Source organism: Pipistrellus kuhlii, unplaced genomic scaffold (assembly GCF_014108245.1).
Source record: "Pipistrellus kuhlii isolate mPipKuh1 unplaced genomic scaffold, mPipKuh1.p scaffold_m20_p_2, whole genome shotgun sequence".
Lineage (NCBI taxonomy): Eukaryota > Metazoa > Chordata > Mammalia > Chiroptera > Vespertilionidae > Pipistrellus > Pipistrellus kuhlii.
The window spans coordinates 152,191,197-152,215,727 of NW_023425515.1; the positions used below are offsets into that span (position 1 = coordinate 152,191,197).

General features: G+C 42.6%; 1 protein-coding gene across 2 annotated transcripts in view; it reads right to left on the reverse strand.

The window, feature by feature from the left end:
• Positions 1 to 24,531, reverse strand: part of CACHD1 (cache domain containing 1) — a 233,661-nt gene that overhangs the window by 12,217 nt on the left and 196,913 nt on the right. For both annotated transcript variants that reach the window (XM_036444801.2, XM_045584504.1), the window contains 12 exons: positions 22,637 to 22,805; positions 18,058 to 18,200; positions 17,195 to 17,376; positions 15,394 to 15,504; positions 9,769 to 9,891; positions 8,545 to 8,644; positions 8,340 to 8,456; positions 5,900 to 6,060; positions 5,459 to 5,545; positions 3,576 to 3,692; positions 2,229 to 2,380; positions 504 to 665 (listed from right to left, as the gene is read on the reverse strand). In XM_036444801.2, coding sequence (XP_036300694.1) covers positions 504 to 665; positions 2,229 to 2,380; positions 3,576 to 3,692; positions 5,459 to 5,545; positions 5,900 to 6,060; positions 8,340 to 8,456; positions 8,545 to 8,644; positions 9,769 to 9,891; positions 15,394 to 15,504; positions 17,195 to 17,376; positions 18,058 to 18,200; positions 22,637 to 22,805 — 1,624 coding nt within the window. The remainder of the gene's footprint in view (positions 1 to 503; positions 666 to 2,228; positions 2,381 to 3,575; positions 3,693 to 5,458; positions 5,546 to 5,899; positions 6,061 to 8,339; positions 8,457 to 8,544; positions 8,645 to 9,768; positions 9,892 to 15,393; positions 15,505 to 17,194; positions 17,377 to 18,057; positions 18,201 to 22,636; positions 22,806 to 24,531) is intronic.

Below are 24,531 nucleotides of genomic sequence, written 5' to 3' on the forward strand. Positions count from 1 at the left end.
TAAATGAGGTGCTCAAGAGAAGTACACCGAGTGGCCAGATTATTAGGCATGCAGAGATCATCATCATCTGGCCACTCCGTGTATAATAAAATAGACAACAACAACAGAATGATCCCTGGTCTTGCCCATAGCGATCTGTGGCATCTGTGGTTGGCCAGGGTTTTGGGAACATCAAGGGCAACACATCTGTGCTGAGTGAAGAAGAACGTTTCCCCCTCGGCATTCCAGCTCCCAGGCTGGCCTACTCCAGAGCAGCGTGGTGGGCAAATGCTGCGTAAGAAGGGAGAGGAGCCAGGCATTTCCTGGGGATTCTCAAAAGGGGCCAGAGGAGCTGAGCAGGCTTGGGGTGCTCTGCACCCCTCTGGAGAGGCTGTATGTGCAGCCCTGTTCTTACAAATGCTCAGAGGCCCCCCATGACAGGCCACCATCCTCTGGCCTCGGAAGCATCTGCAGAGGCTGCTGCCCCCTGCGGGAGCTTTGGGATTCTTCCGCTGCGAGCTCACCTTGAGCGGCCAGAGGAGACATGTGCTGATGGCTCCGGCGGTGGATCTGATGGCGGTAGGCGTACACGGCGAGGACCAGCACCATGATGCACCCCATGATGCCTCCGGCCACGGGGCCCACGGGGGCACTTTTAATCATGTTCAATGTGATCACCTCATCACCTTCATGGAAACAAACAGATGCCCCTTGTCAGGAACAGACCGGGGAGGAGTCTGGGGAGGGCAAGGAGAGCTGCTCTCAGCTCTGAACTCCTCAAAGAGGACCCACAAGAACGTGGGAGCGGTGACTTCGGTTAATTCCTGGCTCTCAAATTAAATTTTAACCGAGTCAGAACACAATTAGCAAGAGCTAGTAAAAGGAGTACATGAGAACCACTTAAACAGGCGGTGGCCAGTGTTGGGAGCCCAACTCCCTGGGGTGGGGCTGCTATTGGAAGAGAGGTAAGAGGGGTGAGGGCAAGGTGGGTTCTTTGGGGTCATGTGACCGAATTCACAGGCATAAATAGCACCAGTATAACCAATATGTGTTTAAAAAGATCCCACATTTCAAAGCTTGTGGGTTTCCTTTAAAACACTGGTTGCCAACCAGTGGTCTGTGGACCACTGGTGGTCTGTGCAGTCTGAAAGGTTGGCATTTGCTGCTTTAAGGAAACCTTTTCTCTTTTTATTTATTTTTAAATTTTTAAATATATTTTATTGATTTTATAGAGAGGAAGGGAAAAGGATAGAGAATTAGAAACTTCCATGAGAGAGAAACATTGATCAATTGCCTCCTATACGCCTCCTACTGGGGATCAAGCTTGCAACTGAGCCTGCCACCGAGCTTTTGACCAGAATTGAACCCGGGACCCTTCAGTCCACAGGCCGACGCTCTATCCACTGTACTAAACCAGCTAGGGCCACCCTTTGCACTTTTTAGGCAGAAAACTACAGGTAGTTATACAAAGTGACTTAGAACGAAGTCACACTCACTGTGTGTAACCTGGCTCAGCGGTCATACATGAGCTCAGGACCGATCCTCACCTTAGAGCATTTCTTCTACTGATGGTCTATGTAGGGAGTTGCTAATAGACAAGGTATTCACTAAAGGCTTAAATATTTGCCTCTTCTGACAGCTAAGCCTTAGGCATTTGTGCTAACTCCGTGAAGATACTGAGGGGATCTCACTGTGGGGTGCAGGTAGTATTTTTGAGGTCTTGGAGCCCAATCCCAGGGGATTTCTTCCCTACAGTGATCCTGTCCTCCACTCTAAGCTACTCCAGCTGCATTGGGTCATAGCTCTGGCTTCTGTTGACCTCACTGGCCCTAAATAATGACTTGTGGCCATAGGACTTCTAGCTCTGCAAACGCTGTGAGGGAAATGGATGTGTGGCGGTCCCTCCACCCGCCATTGGCCGGCCCTGTGCTTCTGACAGCTGGGACTCACACTGAAACAAACCCTGGGGTTCAGCCATGCGGAGATCAGGCCTGACATTTATCAGAGCACGCTTTATGAGAATGAATTCCAGGCTTGCAAAACCTGGCAGGGCCGGCGGCTGCTCACTCTGCACAGAATTATCTCACCAGCTTTGGAGGTAATCAGCGGCCTTGGTTTTGTAATGAAAAACTATTGGCAAAGGAATCAGGGAGGCGGCGTAGAGGATCGCGTTAAGATTTCTGTCCTTTATAAAGACAGGAAAATGTGTACTCAAGAATGGAATTATTCTGGGTTCCCAACAAACATACCTATGGCTCCCATGTCATCAGTGTAGGGACTCTTGGCTCCCACAATTCCCCCAAAGCATTCTTTCTGAGGCGCACAGTAGGCTTTGTCCAGGTGTGTCTTCCCATCGCTGTCCACCATGCACCACTCACAGTCCAGCACACCAAAGCAGTCCCTGCCAGAGAGACGAGGCTGAGTGTGCCAGGAAACAGTGCCAGGCGGGAGGGCACGTGAGCCTGGGCATCCAGCTCTCCAGATGCCCATTGCTTACTAGTGCTCTGACTCCTGGAGTATCAGCTTCCTTTCCTTATAAAACGAGAATAGCAATAACCTGCCTTCTGTCCCTCAACAACTTGGAAATGAGAGAAAGAAAACTGCTCTCTATGAATCCAACCATGAAATGCAATCCATGCAGCATGGATGAGTGCGGATTATTTAAAATCTTCTTAAAAGACTGAGTGGCCCCAAGATTTGTTGGACTTTGGCCTAACACCATCCAAGTGTATGGTCATAAAAGAATAAAATAAAATAAAAAAGAAGGAAGAAAAATATGGTTAAATAACTTTGGGAAATAGAGGTGAGTTAAACAGATTTTCTTACCGCCAATTTCTTAGAGCTTTTAATAAGTTAAGTGTACTATGGCTCTAAAAGAATATATTCAGTATTTCTCAAACTTAGTTGACTTTTGGTTACTGTGTAACATCTCAATTTATTCCTACCATTCCTCTGCCAAAAGCTACACCCAAAGTAGAACTGGCTGCCCTTTCTACCGACTAACTGTTCTATCAAATGGACGTGCAGCTCTCTATGTAATAAACGCATCACCCCACTCCCACCCCTTTAGTTACCACAGCCTCTGTACCCATTCTATCTAGTTCCAAACACCCTAGGGAGCAGGTGGAGGGAGAAGAGGACACAATTCTCAGTTCTCAAAACCACCAGGAGGCATATCTGCTTTCTAAGAGATAAAATGGATAAGCTTTAATGCATCACACATAGAACCTTGACTGCCAGGTTCTGGAGCCCTGTCCCGCCTCCTTGCTTCTTCACGCCACGTCCCCTCACTGATTTATTTTCACACTTTATCTCAAGAATAACTTTCCCACCCATTTGTCATATACGGTACAAATGCCAAGTAGCTGTAACATGTGAAACCTGGATGAGCTTAAACCTGGTGGATAAATAAAAGGCTTATGGAGTATCAGTTTTGGATCTGAAAAAATAAATAGATACTACTTTTTAAAACATCAAGAAGACGAATAATAAGTACCAGCTGGAAAAGCTTGGTGAGGCTGCTGGTCTCTATCCTTTACTGGGTTCTACTCCCCAAACCTCACAGTGACATGAAAGTACCCCTGGGCCCTGCTCACCCGCTCTCCATCCTCTGACTGCACCTGCTGTTGACACACTGGTGAAGAGCATCTTGCAGGCCAGGGTCCGTGGCTGTGTATGTCACTGGCTCCTGGTGGACCTCGCAGCTTGGGTTTCTATTCAGGAGCAAGTCTGGAGGTTAGGATCATGTACATGCCAAGCTCATCATGCCCTGGCCCCTACGGTGTCAGACAGATCTGAGTTTGAATCCTGGCTTTGCCACTTCGCTGTATAAAATCTTGGGCCAATCACTAAACTATTCTGAGCTTCAATTTGTTCATCTTTACGTACAAAAGAAATATTAAAAAAAATAGGAAAGCATAAATATTCAACAAAATAGGAACACACAAAATAAAAAATGGATGTTACCTCCCCTCACTCACCATTCTAAATCTTACTTTTCAGAAGTAACCACTGCTGTTGGTTTAATGGGGGTCCTTTTATACTTTTATTCTATTCCTAAATTAGGGGTGTCGAACTCAATCAGAGAAGGGGCCAAAATCTAAAATCCAGCTTAAATCGCGGGCCAAATGGTTTACTGAACAGTCATAAACTGTCATTGTGATGGAAACGCAGCGGAGTGCAGTGATGACAGCGCGGTGCGGGCCACATTGCAAGGCCTGGCGGGACGGATTTGGCCCGCGGGCCTTGTGTTTGACACATGTGTCCTAAATACATATATACAGCTGACCCTTGAACACATAGGCTTGAACTACATGGGTCCACTTATACATGAGACTACATGAGACTTTTTTCAGTAAATATCTGTCTTGTTTTTGATCTGTAGCTGGGAGTCTATACACACAGAGGGCTGACTTTCTGCATTGTTCTATGGCATTCTATACAGTGGACTTCAGCGTCTGTGGATTTTGGTGTCCGTGAGGGATCCTGGAACCAATCACCCACATATATCAAGGGACAACTATGTTTTTTTGGGGAGTCAAAAGTTTTTTGTTTTTCTTAAATATATTTTATTGATTTTTTTTTACAGAGAGGAAGGAAGAAGGAGAGGGATAGAAAGTCAGAAACATCGATGAGAGAGAAACATAGGCCAGCTGCCTCCTACACACTCCTTACTAGGGATGTGCCCAACCAAATTCTTGACTGGAATTGAACCTGGGACCTTTCAGTCTGCAGGCCTATGCTCTATCCACTGAGCCAAACTGTTTAGGGCGGGAGTTAAAAATTATACACAGATTTTTCTGTGTGTGGGGGTGCTGCCCCAACCCCTGCTTTGTTCAAGGGTCAACTGTACTAATATGCATACACACAATATTCCTCCTTTTAAGTTCTTGAACAGGGACTTACCGCAATTTATTTAACTAGTCTTAAAATTTGTAATTAGCATAAATAATGCTATGTCATGTGTGCATAAAAAATATACCTACGTATCTATCACAGTTAATTCAAAAACTAAGTGACTTAATGTACATAAAATAACTGCCATGGGGTAGGCACTTGGTACATGCCAGTAACAGTCTCGTATTTTTTGTGTATAGCACATATACTGTCAATCTTCCACAGCATTTACATTTAAGCCTGGAAGTGGACCTCATTTTAAGGCGCTATGGAGCTTAAACCTGGTGGATAAATAAAAGGCTTATGGAGTATCAGTTTTGGATCTGAAAAATCTACTTTTTTTTTGGCTCACAGAACAGTTAAATCAGAAGAGTGAATCATCTTCTTATACCCCAACCCCAAACAAATCTATAAACAAGACTCGCAGCATATATATTGTGCCAAAAAATGTATACATATACTTTGAATAATAAAGGCAGTATTTGTTAAAATACATTTCAGTCTCAAAACTGAGCTATCAGTTGTTAAAGTATGTACAAACTTTTTGGGAAACACCCCATATAGAGTACATAAAATTTTTTACCTGTTTTCTGCATTGGTGAGGTTGCCAGTACACTCATTGACCTCCAGAGGGCACTCGCAGGGACATTCACATTCGTTTTGTTCCATTCTGAAAAGCCAAGAGAAAGTTACTATGCAGAAGGTCAATAATAAATGACATGTTGTTCACATACCAGGGGAAGCAAAACAAACCAAACAGCACTGGAGCTAGTTAAAATGGGTAGTAACAACGAAAAGATGACCAAAAGTTTAGATACACAATCGGCCTCAACCCACTGCTCTTTGGATAAGGCTGCTGCAAACAACACAGCTCTAAATGCTTCTGTAACCAGGACTTTTCTTTTCTCTAGGACACACACAGCGATTTCTGTTTATTTTACAGATGCCACTTCGGAATGACTGGCATCAGTGAAATTATTCAACAGCATGATAAACAGAGACTTAGGACCCAGAGCATTCTTACCGGTGACAGTTGAGGCAGAGCCGGTCCACCATGCTGCAAGCACAGAAGGCAAGGGAGTCGCACGTTTCGTTGACAATGCCCACAAACGCGTTGGTTTCCGGGATCCTTGCCAGTCTGTACTTTGAACAGTGGCTGCCATGCACAAGGTTCGTCAAATCCCCCTGCAGACAACCGAGGTGTCAAAAGTGACAGAAAACAATGCAAAGACTCAGCCCTACCACGACCTCTGAGCCATCTGCTGAAAATAGCTTACAATCACACTTTGTCTCTGATTACAAAAGCAGGACATTGTCATGTTAAAAAGCTAGAAACTAAAAATTATTTACAATCCCATCGCAGATAATGCTCCTTTAACAGCTGTATTTACATCATTTATTCTTTTAGCCTTAATTATAAAATAAAATTTTTCATGGTTGTTTTTAGAATCTGTTCTTTTCTTTTTTAACTCACACTAATATAATATATCATAAAATGAAAATAAATGCAAGAAGCAATGAAAGACAACTCTCCGGTAAGGAATAGTTTGGAATTAATTCAAAGGCAAACCTAAATAATCCGAAAACAGGCATTTACCCCTTTTCCTTTAGATAATAAACATCTGTTCTTTTAGAATAATAAGATTATTTTAAAACCAAAGCCTCTTTAAGAGGCCGGGGCCCTGCTTCCAGAATAGTTAAACAATTCAAGTAAAGCAAGCACCCTTTTCTTCGTTCTATAACAAGAAAGTGTGATAGCCAGTTTCTTGAACTGCCAACTTTGTCACCATATTAGAAAATCAAAGACTCAAAGGTGTCATTGTAACACAGAGTATGGCCGTTTTTGCCTCCACGTGTAGCCTATGCTGTCGGCCAATGATTTAAAGGCGCGCTTGTTTCCATGCCAGCATCCCTACATGTGCGTGGTGAGGATAAGCCTAACTGAGAGCCACGGCACTGAATGTGCTCTTAGAGGTCCAGGCAAATTTTCCATTGCCTGGAAAATGCCCGCCTCTACAGTATGAGCAATAGTATAGGCTTTGCATCCTGTTAGCTCCCATTGCCAGGAATGCTCCTGGTCCATTTTGGAATAACTGATGCCAATAAGAAATTATCCTAATTCATACAGGGGTTGGCAAAAGTAGGTTTACAGCTGTGAGTACATAAAACATACAGTTTATTCTTGCATGATTATTAATTATTGTATTATTTTCCATGTGAACAGCTATAAACCTATTTTTTTTGCCCATCACTGTATTTCGTTAAAAGATGTCCTGCCTTTGTCTCAGGAAATCTTTGTACAAATGATAATAGATACCGGGGAAGTTAGACTTTCATAGGACAATCTTCCCTGGCAGCTTCCCTCAGATTACGCTCAGGTTTTCAACATCCCTCTGGAGAGCACTCTCCTCGGAATGACATGGGCTCTGAACGGAGTAATAACACTTTCCTTGTTCTGAACACACTCTCCTTTTCACATATTCATTAAAAAAATTCTTCTGTTCCTCCAGAAAACTGTTTTTGCTGTTGCTTTTTTGGATACTAAGTAGAATTAGGATTTTCACTTAAGCCATCATATCTTTTAAAATCAATTTTAATTATACATTTGGTGATGTAAATATCTATTTTAAATAAAAAGCTTTCTTGCCGAAACCGGTTTGGCTCAGTGGTAGAGAAAGTGTCAGTCTGCGGACTGAAAGGTCCCAGGTTCGATTCTGGTCAGGGGCATGTACGTTGATTGCGGGCACATCCCCGGTGTGGGGTGTGCAGGAGGCAGCTGGTTGATGTTTCTCTCTCATTGACATTTCTAGCTCTCTATCTCTCTCCCTTCCTCTCTGTAAAAATCAATAAAATATATTGAAAAAAAAAAAAAAGCTTTCTTCTTTTGGATAACTTTTTGTTTCGAATGTTGGTTCCAACGTTAACCATTTTAGTGCTCGCCCGGCTAGGATTACTTACAAATTGGTAAGAAAACTCTCAAGATCGGTAATTATATTTAGGTACGTTTGCAGTACCTCACATCATAGAGAATTCTAAGCTAAAGAAAAGAAAGGACTTTTGGGTGATGAACATGAGAACCTCCATCTCACAGGATGGAAGACCAAGAGCTGACCTAAGTTAGCTTAACAAATTTCAGAAGACGGGGTGATGTCTAGAAGACAGGAAGAGAGAAACACGGTGCCGCATGTATTCAGACAAGAGAGGGGGAGATGTCAGCAGACGTTCAGTGTCTTTAAGCAAACGACACTGAAACAAAATACCCGGTGGGAGCACTCGCAACAGTCACTTCTCTCCTCTGGGCTTTACATCCCACCATTGTCACACTGCGGGGCTGGACTCGGGTCCTGTCCTACCACCCTATAATTTCAACTCAATGGAACAGCCAAGAGTAAGATAACCATCACCGTTATTCTACTTTACATTCCACAGTGGGAAGGAATGCCAGTGTTAAGGAGCAGACTTACCACGAGGCTAGTGTTGAACTTGTAAAACCTCTGTACCGTCCTGTCACTGAAGCTGTTGCACAGGTTTTTCTTGACGAAGTTGGGGTGGTTCAGGATGTCATTTGCCACCAGGGGCTCCTGAGAAGGCCAAGCAGAAGACACAGGCCACGTCATTAATGAGCCGCAGGCTGCGGGAGAATTGAGCTACCCGCGTTGCGACAAATACCTTGTGGGTGATGTGCTGCTGCTCCACAGGCGCGTGGCCCTTGGGGTCAATGAGGGTCGGATGTGCCACCAGGTAACCCCTGTCCTCCATGATGAAGCACCTGCACCAACACAAGCGACAACCCTATCACTGGAGCTGTTTTCTGTGCTTTCACGGAGCATTGGTCTTGCAAGCCCAAAATCAAATTGCATTCATTCCAGGTTCTCAAGAAACATTCATTGATAACATGGAGGACCACTGGCAGTCAGGTAAACAGGCACATCATTCTTGAGGGGATGGATCAGTTTAAGATGAGAGCGTTACATGTGTCTCCGAAGTCACCTACAGTTCATATAGAGTGTGACCATCCAGTCCAAGGAAGGTGAACTCGAATATCTTTGGCAAGGACGTATAAGCAAGAAATTAATTCTTTATGTGGAGGAGGGAGATTCTGAAAAGCGTGGCCTTGAATGTTTATAGACACACACTTGAAGCAAACCATACCATTTCTCCTTCCGATGATAAGCATACATAAAATATGACATTCGGGAGACATAAAAAATATATTGGATGGAAATACTAAATAAGTAAAGCCAGAACTGCTTTAATCAAGACTGCATTCTGCTCTGTTTTACCCTACACTCTTCAAAAACAATTTGCCATGAATCCTGTATTTCCCCATTAAGGGCCAATGTGAGTCTTAGCAGTGATACGAAGCATGGGTCGTGAGATTGAAATAAGAAAGCTATTTTTAAAAGTGGCCTGCATTAAATCAAGGGAATGCCTTTGCTTTGATCAGACATGTTCTTTTGAAATCCAGGCGGAAAAGACTTTTAGTTCCATGGGCCTCTTTCTGGGGAAATGTGAAAGGAGCCATCTAAGCATCTGAAATATCTCACAAGGACTTTGGTTTAATAACTAAGTTAACATCAAAAGTGCTACCCAAGAGTACTCTCTGGTCTTTCTAACACCCCGGGTATAGGAAACCTCTAATCACTGACTTCTAAAGAAACAAGACCTTTCAGAGAATCCTGTGCCACAATTACCCTCTCCGTTATAAGCCAAGTCTGTTTGTCCACATCACAACTGGCATCTTAGAAGAGCATTCTTAATAAAACACTCAGACCACGAATTCGATTTCTGGTCCTGACTATGACAGTGTAGTTGCCATTCAACTAGAGATACCTGACATCATTTTCCTTGTATTTTGCAGCTGGGAAGGAAATGGTGCCCCCAAAAGCTTACCTTATTTTATTACCGCCATCTTGGTTACAAACAGGCAACAAGTCCATCAGAACCTTGTAGAAGTACCTAAGCGTGAAGTCAATGCCCATCACAGCCACAGTGTGACCAGAAGACATCTGTGTACTGCATGTGGACAAGATCAATGAGAAGAGGAGGCATGGTTATTTAAAGGTAAAAGCCGTGCTCAGCATAAGGACATTGTATGGCATAAGAAATGCATGCCTACTCTTTCTCCACACTTGCCACCCCTATAAAAACAATCAACTAAATAACTGAGCTAGCATAACATGGAGATGTGATGAGAGGAAAAGTTAAGACGAAAAGGTAGAACTTTCTAAAAAAAAAAAAAGGACTAGCCCAAATAAGGTGCAGCTGTGGAATATGGCTAGTCCTGACTATAGATGTTCAGACAATGACTGGATTACTTTTCGGCAAGAATATGAGGGTGGGAGGGAATAGGCATCAAGTAGCAGGCTGGATGCGTGGCTACGATGGTTCCTCACACCAGGGGACCTACAGACATGGAGCCTGAGTGATCCCCTTAACTATAGGTAGAGAAACTGAGATCTCCCAAAGGTTAACTGACTGGTGTTAAGATCACAAAAAATTTAGTAAAAACAAGTTTTCTTTCTATAATACTAACGCTGGCTCCATGCAAAACACAACTCATCTTTTAGAACAATACTCTCTTGGTCCATAGGCCAGATCTTTCACAATTGGAAAATGCTAGTCTCAAAAGCAGGAGTGCCAAGGAAGACAAAGTTGGGCAGTAACAACATGGAGCTACCCTTTTAGCACTGGAATCAAGCAGATCTGGGATCAAATCCTGGCCCTGTTGGTTTCTATCTTTGTGGCTCCTGAGACAATACTTAACCTTTTAAACTTCAGTTTTCTCATTTGAAAGTGGGGATAATAATCTACCTATTTCATAAAGCTATTAAATGAGGTAGTATTTTTACAGTATTTAGCAAACTGCCAAACATATAAAAAAACAACAACACCCAATAAGATGTTTTAGAAAAGTTATTCTTAAAAAAAAATATATATAGGGTTTAAAATTCAGATCTAGACAGCATGAATTCATTACTCTTTCAGAGAAACTGCTAGATGTCTAACAGAAACACTGGATTCTCACTTGGAACCTAGGTTCTTTTTAACCTATGTCCATGAGCAGTTGAGAGGGCTCCTTTTGTGGCTGGGAGTTTTTGAGGTTTACCCAACACAGCACATTCCAAGAGTCCATAATTATCATTGTCCACCCAACTGATCTCTTAATAAAGAAAATACCAAAAGAAAAATGGCAATGTTATTGACAAAAATCTTTTAAAAATATTTTATTGAAAAAAAAATTTTTTTTAATAGAATGGAAGGGAGAGGGATAGAGAGTTAGAAACATCGATCAGCTGTCTCCTGCACACTTTCAACTGGGGATGTGCCCGCAACCAAGGTACATGCCCTTGACCAGAATCGAACCTGGGATCCTTCAGTCTTCAGGCTGACGCTCTATCCCCTGAGCCAAACCGGTTAGTGTGACAAAAATCTTAAACATTTAAATTGGAAAGTTCAGAAGGAACTTCTCAAAGTGAAATCCTCTTTTAGAAAATCAGAATTTGGGAGTGAAATTAGCCTTGCCATGTAGACAAATTAGCTATTGCCTCAATAGGAGCCTCCTTAATACTGAAGTAACTTAAATTCCACTGTGAGAGAAATTAATGACTGAATTACCTTACATGGGATTTGTGCTTCAGAGCAAATGTTTTCCTGAAGAATCAGTTAAAAGAAATTTAAACCTCTTTTGGTTGTCCAGAAGAGTGATGAGTCTAAATAACAGCCACATTATGATAATAGTAACAGCTTCCATTTACTGAATAGACACAACTGATAGGCACTCTGGTATCATTTCAAAGATGTCTTCACAGAAAACTTATGAGGCATTATCTTTTCTAGAAAACGGAAGCTTGGGAGGATGAAGTCTTTGGCCAAAGCCTCACAGTGAACAACTAGTGGAAGCAGGAATTTAAAGTCAGTGTCTGCAACTCCAAAGTACATAGTGCCCCTAACCATTAGGCTACACTGCCTCCTTAAGAGTTTCCAAGCAATTTTACATGATCTACTTAATCTTCTGCAAAGATGTCAGAAAGGAATTACAGTTCCTGCTTAATAAATGAAAAATGAGGTTTAGAATGGTTAGAAGACTTAAACAAGATTGATAACCCTTTATTTATGGCACAGAGTCCAGTATAGAAATCTGGCTCTTTCTACACTACTTCTGCTGCCTCAGTAAAAAATACAACTCAGGTTTTTGAGGACAAGTTCAGATGATGTCCTCTGACTATCATCTGCTCCAATATGATCCACATACTGAAGTAAAAGCATGCATATTGCCCATGAAAGTCTAACATTCATATTTCACCTGCATTTCAAAAATGTACACTGTTACCATAGCAACTCTTAAAGATTACCATAGAGAAATCAAACCACGTTTACATTTCTACATACAATAGACCATGCTGTTTGTGAGATTTTCTCTGCCAAGGACTCATCTGATCGGTCCCTAATCACTAACTCTACTTCATCATCTTTATCAGCATTACCATTCTCCAAAGATGCACACCTCAATTCTCAGGCCACTAATGATGTTCTTGGAAGAATCTGATAAGTGAGCATTGAGTTAGAAAAGCTCCTCCCCAAGCTATCAGCCAGAAACCAAGGATAAATGAGGATGCCTCCTGATAAGCTGACCATCAGCTTAAGTTCTCTCTTCTGACCTATGAAAATGCCAGCTGATAAAAATAGATGCCATTTAGTTGGGATTTGATATTGTCAAGTACAGAGCTACGCATTTTACCCCAATCACCTCATTCAACAAGGGCATTGTCACTGTTGTGCATATGAGGCCAGGAGGTCATGGAATATTAATAACTATGTAACATGTATTGAGCCCTTACCATGTGTCAGGCACTGCTCTAAGAGCTTCACATGAATTATTTAATATAATCATTGATGAATCTTTTGAGATAGAACCAAATATCCTTTTTTCATAGGTGGGAAACTAAGGCAAGAAGGAACTTGTTTAATAGTCATACAAATAGTAAGTGGCAAATCTACCTTTTTAGAGCAGAATCAGATCTTAGGAGGAAGTTAGGTTCTCAAGCTGGCATACGAGGTCAGATTCACTAGCAATTATTTGGGGGGAAAAACAACTGCCTTTGCAGAGAGCCCATCTCTGCCTTTGCAGGGAGCACCAATACACCCATTAAAGCTACAGAGGCTTTGCTTGAGAACCAGAAGAGGTGGTTGACTTGCATTATAAACTGTGTTGAATGAAAAGCACAAAGCTTTAAATAAGAAAAGCATGCTCAGCTGAGAAAAATGTTCAAACAACAAGTCCCCAAGACTGTACATTGATCAAGGCAAGAGCGGGTACTTAATTCCTGGAATTCATTCTCACTGAGTGACTGGTGGTCAGAACCCAGGATTTAAATGGCCATTTAACTCTTGCTACACTCAAACAACTAACCTTGCATAGTTTAAACACACTCTAAAATCAAACCAAATAAGGAAATTGGATGCAGGTATTTCTAATTTGAAAGCCTATCACATTTCCAACATGCTTCATTTGGATTAACACCGTAAATATTTTTAAGTAAACTCAATGAAAGTTCTTCCATCCATTCAAACCCCAACAAAAATATGTACATGTGCTCATGTACATGAGCCTAAAAATCTGCACCTTCCTGTGGCAACCCCACTCCACCAGCAAAAGGAATGCTGTATAGAAGGTAGAAGGAAGAGCTCAGGGGGCTGGACAATGAGTGGCCAGGTGGGAGAAGCCTGATGGAATGCCAGAGACTAAGGAAGAAACACACGGGTCGTTGTTTGCAGCCTACCTCCCAATGCTATCTTTCAGAGCCCATTCCATTGTCAGCAAAGGCCAAGGGAACTGCTGCCCCCTCAAAGAAATCACCTTTGTTTACCTTTTCTCAACTGATCAGTGTAGGAGAGATGGCAAGCCTAGCTATTCAGACAATAGTAGGCGTATGCCTAGCAGATGGTCTGTTAATGAAAGCATGGAAAAAATCTGTTCTGAGCGTTTCCTTGTTGACATGTGAAATATTACATTATGGGAGCAGCTGATTGAGCCAAACAGATACAGTGCCCTGCAAAGGAATCAACGCTTGGCTGGCGGCAGGGCCCTGCTTTCCACGGAGACACAGGTCATGATTGAAATTCCACACAGAGCTGCTTCCAAATTCCTACTCCCAATGAACCTGCCTTAGAAGAATTTACTAAATGTCAATCACTTGGTATATAATGAGCACCAGCGAGAGGCATAAGGTTGAGCAAGGAAACCTGTCTCCCATAAATTTTAAGATATCATTACAGGTACTCGTCAAAATATAGTCTTTCTTGGTTACTAGGGAAAAACAGCTATTTGTATAATGAAGGGATTAAAACAGTTTAATGTGTTTGACTTGCCTCTCCACCCAACATTTCACTGACATTTGTAGTTTAAATACCGAAACTTCAAAACTAGGAAATATACAGCACCCTAAATATATTTACAGTGATAACTGACATTTTATAGCATTCCGGGAAAATCAATTTTCAAAATGCCTTTTTATTTTTCTGGAGGCAGTGTGAGGACAAAGTAAAAACAACAGACTCCTATATGGTTCTAAAGTTAGACTGCAATACAAGAGGTAATAAAATTGATGTCTTGATACTTTTCTCTCTTCACTAAGAATGCTCCCTTCTTTTGGAAAACACTCTCCGGTAATGATTAATTGTCAGGCTCCTATTGCTATTTCTTTGATTGGGGTAAGCCTGGCATTTCTACAACTTGTTCTAGTGACTCTAACATCCTTCTTTTTCTTCTTCATAAGCATCATCCTGGTTGCCAAGAACAGGGTAAGAGTTTTTCATGACTCAACCACGATAGCCTTGTGAGGTGGTGTTATCCCCATTTTACAGATTGCAAAGGGAAGCCCAGGGAATCCGAGAGGACGCGGCTAAAGAAGACACTCAAGCCCTGGCCAGTTTGGCTCAGTGGCCAGAGCATAAGCCTGGGGACTGAAGGGTGCCAGGTTCAATTCTGGTCAAGGAAACATGTCTAGCTGAAACCAGTTTGGCTCAGTGGATAGAGTGGATAGAGCATCGGCCTGCGGACTGAAGAGTCCCAGGTTTGATTCCGGTCAAGGGCATGTACCTTAGTTGAAGGCACATCCCCAATAGAAGGTGTGCAGGAGGCAGCTGGTTGATGTTTCTCTCTCATCGATGGTTCTAACTCTCTATCCCTCTCCCTTCCTCTCTGTAAAAAATCAATAATATATATATATATATATATATATATATATATATATGAATGAAACATGTCCAGGTTATGGGTTCAATCCCCTGTAGGGGCCACACAGGAGGCAGCTGATCCATGACTCTCATCATTGATGTTTCTACCTCTCTCTCCCTCTTTCTTCCTCTCTCTGTAATCAATTAAAACATAAAAAAAAGAAAACAAACCTCATCTTGCTTCACTTCAAAGGCTACACTTTTGCCATTAATCTATTCAAATTTTCAAAATACCCTTGCCATGTTCAAGAAATGACTAAAAATTAATGAAAATATTACCTGGATGAATGAATTGTATGGCTAATAGTCACCACGTAGCCAGCTCCTCCAACATCTAAGTAAGGGCCAGTCAAAGAAATCAGCCCTGGATTAGCTACCGCATGCAGATACCTAGTAGAGACCAAAGACAGTCACGTTATTTTAGGATATGAACAACTATGTAAATTTCAAAGAAAAGGGAACTGGTAACCCCCAAAAAAATATTTATGGGGGACTGGGTGGAAAAAGTGAAGAAACTGAGAATTGCAGATTGATAGTTAAAAAATAGTCATGGGGACACAAAGTAAAGCATAGGAAATATAGTCAATAATATTGTAATAACTATGTATGGTGCCAGGTGGGTACTGGAAGTATCAGGGAGAACACTTTGTAAAGTTAAGTATATTATTGTTCAACCACTACAATATACATCTGAAGCTAATATAAAATAATACTGAATACAACTGTAATTGAAAAAAAAGTTTAAAATGGTAAAAGTATTTACTATAAATAGTACCTGTGTTACAACAAAATTCAAAAGGGTTCATAACTTTTATGCCTGACCATAGTAGCATCAACACAAGAGGTCAAGAAAATCTAAAATTCTTCTCTAAAAAAGATACTGAACTCAGGATATGTTTAAGCTTTTAACAAGACCTGTAGTCTAGATCAGTGGTATCCAACCTTTTTTTTTTTTTTATATCATGCCCCACCTAAGCATCTCTAAAATCCTGCTGCCCCCGTGACATATAATTCTTATTATTCAAAAAGTGAACTCCTGTTCATGTGGAAGAAGTCTAAAACACCATTAACTTGATCTAGACAAGCTTCCAAAGAACATGGCATCCATGAAAGAGAAGAACAAAAGAACAAAAAGACAGCTGAAGTACTGAGGAAGAAATCACTAAGAAATTGTTTAATAATAATAATATGAAGCAATATAAAAAATAGCAAAGTTTCAAAACATATAACAGAGAGCTGAAATGCATAAATGTCATAATATATATTTATGTGCTGTTTATGAGGTCCCTAGAACCATAAGAAATGCAAAAAATTCACTGTTAATACCTCTCGAATTGCCCCTCTTGGAAGTCAAATTGCCTCCCTGTGGGGCAGGTGCTCCACCTTGGGAATCACTGGTCTACATGTTTTAGAGACTAAAATAAAAGTAAATTAATGAATGAGGTAGGAACAAATACAACTGGGCACAAAGAAATGCATTCTGGATCGGGAAAGGTGGGGAAACAGGCAATAAAACAATAGCCGATTCATTAGTGACTTAGTTTCCAAGAAGCACAAGACGAGAAATCTTGTTTTTATGTCCAAATTGCTCCTCTGCTATACCATCTGACTAGCATTTGTTTTTGAAAAATCAGAGTAAACAGCTCAGAAGTAAAAAAAATAAACAAAAAAAAAAACAAACAAAAAGTTTTTGAATTCATACTTGTTTATTTTCCAGAGGTCATACCTGAGCTGCAATTGGATGCAGTCATCATGCGCAGTGACATTAAGTATACCCACTATAGACACACTGCACACAAGGTAGAATCAAATGAACTACTAGGAATGAAAATGGCTGAACATACAGCATTTTGGTCTCAAAATTTCAATGAAGAGATAAAAACACCGCACAGAGGAAACCCACAAAGCTGTTGCTAGTACATTAAAAACAACAACACACTATTGAAAAAACATGTTTTCAACTGCCATGAAAGTACCTTCTTTAGTGTGACCGCCTGAAGTTGCTTTATAGTTATGTACTTATCATGTCTCTCCAGGGTTTGGGGGGGGACCTTTGATAGTGGAAGCCCTAAAAACTCACCATTGTCTCCTAGTGGGATCAAATGCTTTGTCCATGAGGGAACCAGGATAAATTCTGAGGACGCCATTGGGTGTTGCTATGTAACGGCGGACAATGTAAGTGTTCAGGCTGCTCATTTCCATTTGTGTCATCCATTCATCTGTGACGTGGCTGGTAGCCATTACTTCATTTCTGACAGAGAACTGGGAGACAAAGGACGACATAGCGGGGATCCTTTAAGACGCACATGAAAGGAGAGGGGACCGCTGGCAGCGCTGCCCGGCGCTCTCCGGCGGGGAAGCCAAGCCCAATTACTTCTTTAGAGTCTTGCCCCAGCAGATGGGCACAGCCAAACTTGGGGGAAACAAAAGCTTACTGAAATGCAATCCGTGGATGTGGGAATGGGATTTACTCCATTGTTCATCTCTGGGAGGCTTTCTGCTTTTAAGAGGACAGATCCTACAGAAGTATTTAGACACACACACACACACACACACACACACACACACACACACGTGGCAGCTAAATCTCTGCTCCTTAAACGTCATCATAGTGATCTCAACAGACAGTAGGGGCTCTTTTCTTCTCTCTCCTGGGAAAACAGGCCTGGGAAAGTGTCCCTGGTCTCTCAAACTCCCACCTACAACACCCCTCGTGCAGCTGAGGCCTGAAAGAGCTTGCTCATCTGGCTCCAGGGCTTCTTCATCCATCAGAAGGGGTTATCCCCGACCAGCCTCCCCTGGCCACATGCTGTCTTTCTGGCTCTCCAGCCGAGAGGCACAGATCCAGGGGCTGGGCTTCCTACTTCCAAGATTCACAGTCAGCAGGTCTGCCAGGCCTGGGGGACAGGGCACCCCGGGGTGGGGCCCCACGCCAGCACTCACTTTGAGCCCCGGGTTGGCAATGAGGCGGGTGTTGTCACTGAGGTAGGCTGTGTAGTGCTCCACCATGCGCTTTGTCTCGGGCTGGCTGAGGTGCTCGTAGGGGGAGGAAAAGCTGCCAGCAGACAGCATGACGGTTGGACTCTCTGAAAGACAGCAGACAAAGCAGGCCTGAGAACGCCGGGCCTTCCTCTTAGGCTCCCACAGAAGCACCCCTAAGCCCTGCCAGCCTGTGTGCTGTGGGGGCTCAGGGTCTCCCAGAGGAAAGCAAAGAGCTCGACGTGGAGCTCTTTGAGTGAACCAGAAGAGATACACGTACAAATATATGCAAGTGCTGATATGGCCAACGTTCAAAATGCCTGAGAGCTATCCATGGTATACTTATTAGGAGTCAGACTGGGTTGAACCTGGGCTCCACCGTTTCCCGGCTGCGTGGTGTTGGGCAAAAGTTGTATTGCAAAGTGTGTGTTTGTGTGTGTGTGGTGGGCGAGAGGAGGGGAGGGAGAGAGATAATTGCACCAACCTTACAGAGTTATGGTGAGAATTGCATCAGTTAACATATTATGTAAAGCAAATGAGTTAAATGTAAAGCACGCAGATCGGTGCTTGGCACACGGCAAGTGCTCTAAGTGTTAACCATTATTGTTCGCCCTCGTATTAGTATCTAGGAAGAAAAATGGAATATTGGTGTCAATGAAAAAATAAATAAAATAAAAAAGACTCTCACAGACGGGTACAGCCAAACTTGGCATAAACAAAAGCCTGCAGAAAGATCGCAGTTACCTAGACATGTGTAACTGTGGATCCCATCTAAGAGGAAAAGCCCTGTTCTCTATTAGGACAGAGATGCTCAGGGAATTACATGATGACTTACAAACACTACATGTTTGGCTTTGAAATTTTCCATTATTCATTCTTATATTATTAAAAGCTTTAGAATCCTGTGTCCTACTTCATTTAAATCTATGGGTCACTTTCTATTCCTTTTATTAGTTCTCATTCATGGTGTCCTGTTTCCTTGTGGCCTAGTTATTTCTGACTGTGCTGGACGTTGTACTTAAACACAAATTAGTAAGAATAGTTGAGGCCTAACAGGATGGAAATACCTTTCTCCAGAGAGGACTGTTGTGTGTTTCTGCCAGGTGCCCCTCCATTCCCCCTCTCCCCCCCGAGGGGGCAGGTGGTAAGGTTGAAACACATCCCAATAAGGAGACCGGATATTAGCCTAAGTGACGCATGGTGGGATTTTGGTATTCAACTAGTCCACGACTAGTTAATGCCTGAGATTCCTTAGACCACACAGATAACAGGGATCCCAAGTCAAGGGTTGATTTAGTTTCAATTCATCCTTTCTCTCAAGATGAAGTCTGATAAGACCTCTGCTAAAAACATGTATGTGGAAGGGGTGCTTTATTTATTAGTCTCCACCTTCTGGAGACTTGGGATTTGATTTCTGCCTCTGCCCTCAGCCATAAGCTACTTAAAGCACAGTTTAATTTCACAGTTGTTTCTTCTGGATTGGTAAATACGTTCACTGCAAAAGTGGCTTTAAGCAGTTCACTTTCTTCTGTGAGTTCTTAGATTTTCCTATATGTTGACCCAGGACCTACATATCATGTTGATGCTTTTCAAGAAGAATTTTTATTTTTTTTAATTTTTATTTTTAAAATATATTTTATTGATTTTTTACAGAGAGGAAGAGAGAGGGATACAAAGCTAGAAACATCGATGAGAGAGAATCATCGATCAGCTGCCTCTTGCACACCCCCTACCGGGGATGTGCCCGCAACCAAGGTACATGCCCTTGACTGGAATCGAACCCGGGACCTTTCAGTCTGCAGACTGATGCTCTATCCACTGAGCTCAAGAAAAAATTTTTAAAAAAGGGGTTTCCATCCAGGAGTTTTGTTGTCCTCAGAAGGATGGGTCAGGATTATGTAGTTCACCATTACAAGAGAGGTTGCTCCTAGGAATGCTGTCTCATCTCATTCTCATGCTATCAGCAGGGGGTAGCCTGGGAGATTATTATTCTACTTATATCTAAGAGGCTTAAAAAGGCAGGCTGCCTCGCAGTGTGCTGTGTTCACAGGCCTTCATGCAGGAATGTGCCAGAGAAGGAGGACTGTCTCTGAACTCAGAGAGCTTAGGACTCAGTTGGAGTGACAAGGAATTTTAAAAAGGAGAAAGAAAACAGGAATATAAGAATCATGCAATAATATAAGAAATGTTAAAAAGCAACACAGTATTTCAGAGACAAAGGAGTAGGGCCAGAGGTAAGAGGAGAGGCACCTTGGGGAGTGGGCCTTTCTTGTCCTGACAGAGACTTGCATTTTAGAAAAGCTTGCTGCCGTAAGAAGGATTGAGGGAGGAAGAGAACCAAGCATGAGAGAGGACACAAGGCTTTCTGTCTACATGGTACCCATATGCTTGTATACATACATGTGTATCTAACCACAATGGGTTATATACACTGAAAAGTTCTTTATTTCTTTGTGTTCCAGGAAAGACAACGCCCCTCCGTCAGCTCTCCTGAGGGAGTGCTGATACGTATTTGACGCACTGCCTCAAAATCTCCATCGTCTATGGAATTAGATGGAACCCACTTATGTGCCATTCCCTTTTTATTATAATGATTTTGCTTCACTTTCATTACCAACCGGTACTACACTGCTCCCGATGACCCCTTCACATTGTCCTGGAGTGAGAGGGGGTTCTACTGCCCAGGAGAAGTTGGGTGGTGAGAGTGTCTAGTGAAAATCAGCTGCGGGCCTGAGGTCTGTCTGTGTGATGTAGGATCAGTCTATTAACTCATGCAAAGCATGTGAGTTGATAAAGTACATGTTCTGACCATTTCTATCAGGCAGCACCGGGCACCTGAAATACAATGCAATCCCCCAAGTCTAATGCAAAAGTTTCCAGTCGTCCCATTAACAAAAGTAAAAGCAAACAGGTTAAGTTAATTTTACCAGTATAGTTTATGGAATCCAATCTATCCAAAACTTTATCACTCTAACATGTAATCAACATAAAAGGTTAAGTATTTTACACTTACAGTGAATCCCAACTTGGACTAGTCACACGTCATGTGCTCAGTAGCCACACGAGGCTAGTGGCTACCACACTGGGCAGTGCAGCTATGAGGGTTACTCCAAAGGACGTCAACAGTCTAGGCTCAAGCTGCTGTCTCGTCTAGAAAAACTGCTGCACTTCAGCATCTCAAAGCTCAGAATAGCGACCTCACGTTCACCAGCAGTCGTGCTTACCTTGCCCCCACAGCACTTAGGAGAAGCACGCACACACTAGCCCTTCAGTAAGCATTTCTTGAAAATGTGAATTAAAAAGCATCCATACTCTTGTGCATAAAAACCAAAGACAAAACCTAAATTCAACAAATGAACACAAGTAGACTCTCACCTTTTCTGATGGACATCTCTGGCCCTTCCCCAGTGCCTACACTGTTGGACCGTGTCCTGGGAGACTGCTCCCCTGATCTCCTAACCAGACAGAAACTCCATAGGACAAAGTTTAAACAAGGAACGCAAACACAATGCTCTCCTGTATAACCAACAGCCTCTGTGGTGGCTTCTATCCTTGATCCTCTTCCCACCTGTGTGCCCTCTACTAGTGTGCTGGCTGCCTCATGATTCTTAGTCATAAATTTCAAACCCTAAGTATTTCAACAGTGGAAAGGAGAAGTTTACAGTACTGTGAGCACACTGTGTTGTATCGACAGGTGCACACCACAAGTGCCCAGCATGGGCCTGGCACACGGCAGCTTGCAATACAGGAGGTGACACCGTGGCCCAGGAGGTGACATGAGTTGCATCACAGCCTTGCTGCTTTCTGTGCTACTGTGGGAACATCCGTGTTGCCAATAATCCCAATGGCCTCATCTATAATAGGTCAACTCAGATGATGAATGTCGAATGCCTGGCTCATACAAATACAAGTTCCCTTTGGCTTTCTTTGCCTATTTCCTAAGCTCTTTGGAAGACAGGGGCCTGTGACTGACACAGCTATGTGATATAGATATATAGGGATTCCTTTTACTATTTCCCCACCTTCTGCCCTCTATCCTCCCAAATCTCCATATCTGATTTTAGTAGGCCATCTTTGCGACTCTCTTGGGTGAACTGTCTCTGGGCCACTACAGCCCCTTTGCCGGCACTGGCAGAAAACTGACAGTGACTACGGAATAGAAAAGTGCAGCCCCTTTCTTGAGTCTGAGCAAACGCTACAGTACAATTTATACTCCAAAGCACCTTCAGGATCAGGGTTGGGCTGAGGCTGGGAGCTTACCGAAAATTCAACTCTTGCTTGCTTTCTCCTCCTTCCCTATCCTGTTTCCCTCACTTGGTCATTGGTTTCCTCCGAGAATCCACCCGTAATAAATCATTCACATACACATCCTCATCTCAGTGACTGCTGGAGAACTCCAAGGCCTGGCCTCAAAATGTTTTCACATTTGTATTCTGAAACTAGCGCTACAGGCCTGCACATTTTAAAAAAATTCAAACTGATTATGTATGGTGAACGGTTATGACTAAGGCCACAGAGGAAGCTGAGCAGTGCAAGACTTTACCTAGCGTGGCCAGCTGTTTGAAGTGGAGGCAAGCACTGGGCTGGCCCAGGAGGTCCAGCCGGTGGTACAGCAGCTTGCTGCTGGGCACCGTGTTGAGGTTCTTCAGTTGTCTGACAGGTATTTCTGGTTGTATCACCACAATACAGAGAATAAAGGAAGTGTCTTGCACCTGAAAAAAAAAAAATGATAAAGAATTTCTAATACAGAAAATGAAGGTCCCTGGGAATTCTGCTCTCTCTGTCTTCTATCCCACATGGAAAAGTATTTGATGAGGGAATGAAATACACTATCTCTGGCAAAAGATTACATTTTATGTTTTCTATTTTCCTTTCTGAAAGAGGGAAATGAATGTATGGGACCAGAAATCATAGAGCTAACGAAGCGATTAGAAACTGGAACTTGAGTCCCTTTGACACAATGACCCCAGCCCCGCTTTGCTTTATTTAAGCAAGAGTATGGCATGAGAACATGACCTTTATGGGGTTTGTGATGTATTAGAAAATACATAGTTGCTTTTGCAATGAGTGTTTTTATTTATTTTATTTTTAAAAATATATTTTCATTTATTTCAGAGAGGAAGGGAGGAGAGAGAAATAGAAACATCAATGATAAGAGAGACTCATCAATCGTCTGCCTCCTGGACACCCCACCATGGGGATTGAGCCCGAACCTGGGCATGTGTCCTGACCAGGGATCGAACTGTGAACTCCTGGTTCATAGGTCAATGCTCAATCACTGAGCCACGCTGGCCGGGCACAACGAGTGTTTTTGGAGCTGCCGATTTTGAAAGCAAAATATGACTCCGCATATACAGCCCATACCGAATCTGGCTTATTCATTGTATTCTCCACCTTCTCTTTTCTTAGTTGGAGATGACCAGGATCTCCCTTTGATGACAAGTACATATCCCGTGACTGTCTCACAAAGCTGCCTGACCTGCCACTTCAGCCCAGGGGGAGCAATGGGCTTAGCTTAGCTTAAACTATTAAGCACACACGTCAGAACACTTTCAAACGTACTTTGCTCCTAGAAATGAATGCTCGCCTAAAATTTGGCAGGAAAATTGTCCACCCAAGTATCAAAGGCAAGTCGAGCTATTTAGTCCTAGCTCTTTAACTTAAAAACAGAAGAGAGCCAAACTACTTACCGTATTTTTCGGACCATAAGACGCACTTTTTCCCCCCCAGAAGTGGGGGGAAAAAGTCCCTGCATCTTATGGTCCAAATATAGCCTACACATATACTTTAAAAAAAAAGTTTTTTTAGTTGCCCGGCTCTGTGTGGTCTCTGTGTGCTTGCCTGGCTCTAAAATGGTTCTAAATGCTGCTGTTTACTTTACAGGGTTGATTACATGTGTTTATGACTGTGATGTTGGGTTTTAATGCACATAAAATATTTTAGGACACTATTTGTTTCAGAATCTTTTTTTCTTCATTTCCCTTCTCTAAAAACTGGTGCGTCTTCTGGTCCGGAGCGTCTTATGGTCCGAAAAATACGGTAAGTGGTTTGCATCAGGAGATGGACAGAATCTATTTAAAAGGTAGCTTGTAAATAAATGAAGAGTGATAACCAGCGAAATCAGAAATAATGCAGCCCAAAAGGTTTACTTAATGACCCCGGAGAAAATGCTAACGAGGCAGGTTAACGTTAAGTGTAATTTAGGGTTGATGAGGATGGTGGCGGAATCTTTTTAAACACGGGAGAAATTTGCATCTTCCTGGAATTGCTTTCAAATACCCCTGCCAAAGATGTTCAATTAGATTCACAAACTGAATCCTTTTCCTCCACCCACAAAATCAGAGAATGACAGGGGGTTCCAAGGGGGCATTCACTCCTTCCCCTTCCCCTGCTCACTGAGTCAGCCTGTGAGTTTGATTCCTGGCTTTTGTGCTCCAA